This window comes from Octopus bimaculoides, chromosome 3 (assembly GCF_001194135.2).
Source record: "Octopus bimaculoides isolate UCB-OBI-ISO-001 chromosome 3, ASM119413v2, whole genome shotgun sequence".
In the NCBI taxonomy this organism is placed as follows: Eukaryota; Metazoa; Mollusca; class Cephalopoda; order Octopoda; family Octopodidae; genus Octopus; species Octopus bimaculoides.
In genome coordinates this window covers 166,809,030-166,815,927 of record NC_068983.1, presented here as the reverse complement: position 1 = coordinate 166,815,927, position 6,898 = coordinate 166,809,030, and the positions used below count along the sequence as shown (strand labels likewise).

Here is a 6,898-nt window from a genome sequence, read left to right as displayed (position 1 = left end):
GAGGGGAAAAGAATAAAAGGGAAATATTGAGAGAGAGAGAGGGGAAAAGAATAAAAGGGAAATATTGAGAGAGAGAGAGAGAGAGAGTGAGAGTTAAAATAAGAGGTGCAAAATGAGTGCACATACTATGCTTAGTAGCAGGCAATGAGTAAATGAATGCCCCCCCCCTCTCCCACACACTAATTTCAATTTCAATTACTTCCTTTTTAATTTTTTCAATACTGTTTTATCTAATTTCATTTCTCACATCATCATCAAAAACAAATATTGCCAAATAATTGAACATTTTGCAAATACCTTTACTGATCGGTTCAATAGGTGTCCACTTTGGTTTGTAGTCCTGCTGGCTTATGTAATGGTGGAAAAGACCATCTATCAGACGAGAAGACATTATGTAGAGATTTCATCAGACAAACCACAGAATGCAAATATTAAAAACATGAAACAACATTTAATGCAAAGAAAATATTTCAATTGGTTTTGTCAAAATAAATTTATTCCAAAAAAAAAAAAAAACCCACTGGAAGGGCACAGCTCGATCTAATGCCATTACAAAAAGTAAATTTTGTGGATTTTTCAAGGCGTGGCTCATAAGCATAGGTGTGGGTGTGTAGTAAGAAGTTTGCTTCCAAACCACATGGTTCTGGGTTCAGTCCTACTATGTGGCACCTTGGGCAAGTGTCTTCTAACTATAGCTTCAGGTCAACCTAAGCCTTGTCAGTGGATTTGGCAGACAGAAAACCACATCACTGCTTGACAACTAGTAACTAAGCAGTTCAGCAAAAGAGACTGACAGAGTAAGTACCAGACTTAAAAAAACAAGGACTGAGGTTGATTCATTCAACTAAAAACCCTTGAAGGTGGTGCTCCAGCATGGCCGCAGTCTAATGACTGAGACAAAAAAAAAAAAAGATAAAACATAAAATGATATTTTGCTTATTAGGGAGAATGGGTAAGAACATTGCTTCTCAACCACATTGTTCCAGGTTCAGTCCCACTGCATGGCTCCTTTTACAAAAAGCCCTGGGTCCAACCAAAGCCTTGTGAGTGGATTTGGTAGACAGAAACTGACACAAGTCTGTCACACGTATTATATGTGTGAGCAGACGTCTCCTTCTTTTGACATTGCTTAATCCAAATGATGGATTAAGCAATGTTACAATACTATTATCTTTACTTGTGTCAACCAGAGGCTGTGGCCATGCTGGGGCACCACCATTATGTATAATTTTATATATTTAAACATTTGTTTTCACTTTTCAGAAATGTTTCTTTTTGTTGTTACTCTTTAAATTTTATTTTGAAAACAAAAATGATTTATCAGTTTATTTGAATAACGTTTAATGTTTTATGTGCATTTTTAGTCAGCATTTTACATCAAAGCTAAACGTTTTAATACCAGTGAGAATATATAACAAAATGTCTTTTGTTCTGAGATCAAATTTCAAAATAGATGTGAGAGAAATATCCTCCTGGATAAGACACAGGACTAGGTAACATTTCAAAGTGATTTGGAATCTATTCTGAACAGCTCAGAGCAGTAAAGGATATATAGAATTAACTGTATGAACCAAATACACAACAAAATGCCAGAAGCACTTTGATCGGGTGTGTCTCATCATCATCATTTAATGCCCATGATCCCTAGTGGCATAGGGGACAGTTTGACAGGAGTGGAAGAATGACAAGAGGAGGAGGAAAGAGACCCCGAGTCTTGACTGCTAAGGTGGCACTGTTGCATGACCAGACAGTCAGGAGGAGGAGGAGTGAATGTAGTGGTGGTAAGAGGAAAGACAGAAAGCCTGGGAGCCAGAGATCAAAGTGTGTTGGGGACTGACTAAGATATCAGTTAGTCATGTCAGCCTTTCTAAGATATCAGTTAGTCATGTCAGCCTTTCTATGGATGCAGTCTTAGGCGTCAGTGTGTGTGTAACAGCTGCACCATTCTAGACATAGAAGCACAGTATACCATTGTATGCAAGACAAAATACACAAACAGTGTTGCATAGAATATTAAGGAGCAAAAAATTTCACAATAGATAAACCTTAGGTTTTTAATTATATTTACAAATCAAAGTAAAGAAAAAGTCTAACAAGACATACCTTTGCTGGCACAGGTAATCATTTTTTCACACATGTCAAAGTCTCCTTGCATTACCTGAATTAAGAACAAATTTATACTTTTAGTTAAAAATAATATTTCCTTTTTTTTCAATGAGAACAAATTTTTGAAACTATTTCATGGAAAGATACCACTATCATCATCATCATCCATTTTCTATGCTGGCCGTGGTTTGGAGAATTTGACAGGAACTGGTGAGCTAGGGGACAGTGCCAAGCTCCAATGTCTACTTTAGCAAGGTTTCTGTGGCCGAATGCCCTTCCTAGTGCCAACCACTTTACAGAGATTACAAGGTGCATTTTACTTGGTACCATCATCATCACCATAAGCAAGGTCACCAACTCACAAAACTGGACCCCGACCCCTCAATTGATGATCGGAGTATTGAGGGAGGTGGCCAAATGCCAATATATTTGATGTAGTCATATAATCAATTATAAACGTTTCTAAATAAAGTAATATTCCACCACCCCACCCCATGGACATACATATTGGAAATGAATGGCACTATTTGCATGAGGACATACATTTACATCTACCATGTGATGTCAAGACAAGGAGACAGACAGACGGACACACACACACACAAACGTGTGTGTGTGTATGTGTGTGTATATCATCATCATCATCGTTTAACATCCGCTTTCCATGCTAGCATGGGTTGGACGTTTTGAGTGAAGACTGACGAACCAGATGGCTGCAGCAGGCTCCAATCTGATCTGTATGTATGTATATATGTATATATATATATATATATATATATATATATATATATATATATATATATATTCTTTTATTTGTGGAACTGAACCAGTAACCATGTAGCTGGTAAGCAAGCTACTTACCACATAGCCACTCCTGCACACATATATATATATATATGTGTGTGTGTGTTTGTATATACGACATTCTTTCAGTTTCTCACAAGGTTTTGGCCAGCTATAGCAGAAGACACTTGCCCAAGGTGCCATGCAATGGGATTGAACCCACGGTTGGGAAACAAACTTCTTAACAACACATCCAAACCAGTGCTGCCTTTTGTCCTTGAAGGCCGAGATGCCTATGAGGGTCTCTACATACAGCTGTCTCTTTTACTATTTACAATTTGGAAAACAAAAAAAAAAACAAAAAGAAAACAGACCAAATATATCACGTCAACGGAAAAATACAAGTAACATACCAAGATTTTATGGAGTTTTGTCAAGATTGGATGTTCAAGAGAAATATTTGTCTTCCTTTGCAGAGCATCATAAGCTTCTTTGTAATGATGCTGACGAAAATATTTCAAACACAAACGAATAGCTTCTCGTTCTCGGTACTGTCAACAAAAGCATTCGGTTCAAATAAATCAAATAACAAAAAAAAAGTAACTGAAAGAGGATTTTTATTTTCATATTTAACAATAATTGAATCTACATTAGACACTCCCAACTAAAATCAACACTGAATAATAAAAGATGTGAGTCTTAAAAAAACTCCTTTGGATCTGTAAAAAGTAATACAAACAAGAACATTGAGAGAGTGCAAAGCTCCGCCAGGGCAACACCGACATCCTCTCGACAATGAGCTGGAGATTAGTTTTAAAATGAAATATCAGAAATACACTTGACTGCTCTCAGAAACAGGAATGCTAAAAGTGCACCTGACCGCTCTCAAAAATTAAGTAAAAAAACTGGATTGATCCCAATATCTAATCAGTTTGTCAGTCCCGAGGCCAAACATCCCTGAAAGTTTCATCCGAATCCACTCAGCGGTTCTTGAGATATCTTCTCCACGGACAAACAAACAAATACGACTGAAAACAATACCTCCACCTTCACTAAGGCGGAGGCAATAATGATTTCCAGTTGTGGCAGGGGTCAACAGTTTTTGAGGAAAGCCGATTACATCAACCCCAATGATCAACTGGTATTTGCTAAATGATATTGAGATATATATATATATACCATCATCGTGGAGGTGCAATGGCCCAATGGTTAGGGCAGCAGACTCGCGGTCATAGGATTGCGATTTCGATTCCCAGACCGGGCGTTGTGAGTGTTTATTGAGCGAAAACACCTAAAGCTCCACGAGGCTCCAGCAGGGGATGGTGGCGAACCCTGCTGTACTCTTCCACCACAACTTTCTCTCACTCTTACTTCCTGTTTCTGTTGTGCCTGTAATTCAAAGGGTCAGCCTTGTCACACTGTGTCACGCTGAATATCCCCAAGAACTACGTTAAGGGCACACGTGTCTGTGGAGTGCTCAGCCACTTGCACGTTAATTTCACGAGCAGGCTGTTCCGTTGATCGGATCAACTGGAACCCTAGACGTCATAAGCAACGGAGTGCCAACATATCATCATCATCGTTTAACGTCTGCTTTCCATGCTAGTATGGGTTGGACGATTTGACTGAGGACTGGTGAAACCAGATGGCTACACCAGGCTCCAATCTGATCTGGCAGAGTTTCTACAGCTGGATGCCCTTCCTAACACCAACCACTCCGAGAGTGTAGTGGGTGCTTTTACATGCCACCGGCACAATATTTGCCGTATTGGACCACTGAACTCAACACATTTTTTTCATTCTCTCTCTGTTTATTTCCTCTTATTCCTTTCTGCCGAAGAGCGTAGGTTCAAAACATTAAAAGACTTTTCCATTTTTCCCGAGCATCAAACTAATACACCTACTTGTTGTTTATACACCTGTCTTCGTCGTTTGTTTTTCTGTAAATTTCAACTATATATATACATATATATATATATATATATATACACACACATACACACAACAAGCTTTTTTCAGTTTCCATCTGCCAAATCTACTCACAAGGTTATGGTAAAGCTGAGGCTATAGTAGACACTTGCCCTGCCCAAGGTGCCATGCAGTGGGACTGAACTTGAAACCATGTGTTTTGGGACACAAACTTCTTAATTATATCTCTCATCATCATCATCATCATCATCATCATCATCGTCATTTAACATCTGTCTTCTATGCTGTCATGGGTTGGATGGTTTGACAGGAGCTGACAAGTCAGAAGACTGCCACAAATGCTGCTGTCTGCTTTGGTGGAGTTTCTACAGCTTAATGTCCTTCCTAATGTCAACCAACCACTTCATGGAGTGTATTGGGTGCTCTTTAGATGGCACCAGCCAAGGTGGTTTTAATGTGGCACCAGCATCAGTGGGGTCAGCAAGTAGCTTACAAAACAAAGCCCTCTCAGCTGAGAAAAGAACTGAGTGAAGTGAGTGGAGAGAATGGCAGAGGGACAGAGCTGTGTTATTACAATAGGAGATACTTGCCTACCCCAGGAGGACAAGGAAGGTAGGAGAGAGTTAGAGAGACGGGAACAGTGAGCGGAGTATAAGTAGTAGAGGGGACAGAGGGGGGGTCTGCTTTGGTGTGGATTTTAGGGCTGAATGCCCTGTTTCACCAAATCATACAACACGAATGAAAAACTAATGTAAATAAAAATGTGGTCCTACCATATTATACCAATTTAAACATGGTTTAACAGCAGCCGCATCATCAGTGCCACGGATTTCTATATACCATATACTGAAATTAAAGCTTGGACCCCAAGCCTGCAACGGAACTGCAAAATGAATAAATAAAATTTTTTTTAAATATCAGTAACTAATTAGGAAGGAAATTAAGGGAAAAAGAAATATATTATTAAAATAATATATTTTATATTTTTGTCTGTAACTTGTTTCAATCACTGGACTATGGCCATGCTGGGGCACTGCCTTTAAGAGTTTAACAAACTGAGCCCAGGATTTATTTTTTAAGTCTGATAATTATTGTATCGGTCATTTTTGTTAAACTGCAAAATTACAGGGATGTAAACAAACCAACACTGGATGTCAAGTGGTGGTGGGGACAAACATACAGTTTCCATGGACAAAACCCATTCACAAGGCATTGATTGAGCCAAGTCTATAGTAGAAGGCACTTTCCCAAGGTACCTGAGTGTTGGGACTGGTCCAATATAATCCTTGAGAACAGATACTTTCAAGAATGGTTTTATTTCTTACTAAGAATGACTTCTATTTTCCCTAACATACAACAATAAAACGACCATTATGGTTCTGAAGATAGAAGGGAGAAGACCCTTACCAATTTTGAGATATCTTACAGGGAAGTGATTATCATCTATTTCATTCAAAGGATAAAACGTCTCAGGTACATGATCATTCTTCAAACCACTGCAAAGAGAAAACGAAATCTTTAAACGGAAATGGTTATAAAAGGAAGGGGTTTCTGTTATAAAATAGGAAATGCTTGAAGACAAAAAATTATTTCCTTTCATCAAAGAATGGAGAGGAGAGAGAGAGAGAAAAGAAAAGAGAAAGTGAGAAGAGAGAGAGGGGGGAGAGGGAAGAAGACTAAGTGAGAGAATGAGTGAAACACTGAGTAAGAGAGAGAGAGAGAGTTAAAGTGGAAACTGGAAAAGTTGGAGGTTATCTATATATATAAAAATGAGAATGTGTGTCTGTCTGTCTGTTTGTCTGTCTGTCTGTGTGTGTGTGTGTGAATCCCTAAAACTCGAGAACTACGCAACTAATTTCATTCAAATTTTACACATGCCTTACTTAGGGTTCCAGTTGTGTTTTAGTCAAAAACATTTTTTAACTTCTTGCAGAGTTCGAGCCCACGGCAACATAATATCTCCTCCACTATTTAAGTATTACGTGTCAAAAGTGAAACAAAAACACTCAGGTCAAATACTTTCACTTTAAAAATGAAACTATTCCACTAACTGAAACAATCACATTTCGATACTGTAATG

The 6,898-nt window shown here is 38.4% G+C and overlaps 1 protein-coding gene across 1 annotated transcript in view; it reads right to left on the bottom strand.

The window, feature by feature from the left end:
* Positions 1 to 6,898, bottom strand: part of LOC106867326 (muskelin) — a 51,920-nt gene that overhangs the window by 32,041 nt on the left and 12,981 nt on the right. Inside the window, exons 4-8 of the mRNA XM_014912166.2 lie at positions 6,226 to 6,314; positions 5,592 to 5,701; positions 3,303 to 3,440; positions 2,104 to 2,158; positions 298 to 372 (exon numbers count right to left, since the gene is read on the bottom strand). Of these exons, the coding sequence (XP_014767652.1) occupies positions 298 to 372; positions 2,104 to 2,158; positions 3,303 to 3,440; positions 5,592 to 5,701; positions 6,226 to 6,314 (467 nt within the window). The remainder of the gene's footprint in view (positions 1 to 297; positions 373 to 2,103; positions 2,159 to 3,302; positions 3,441 to 5,591; positions 5,702 to 6,225; positions 6,315 to 6,898) is intronic.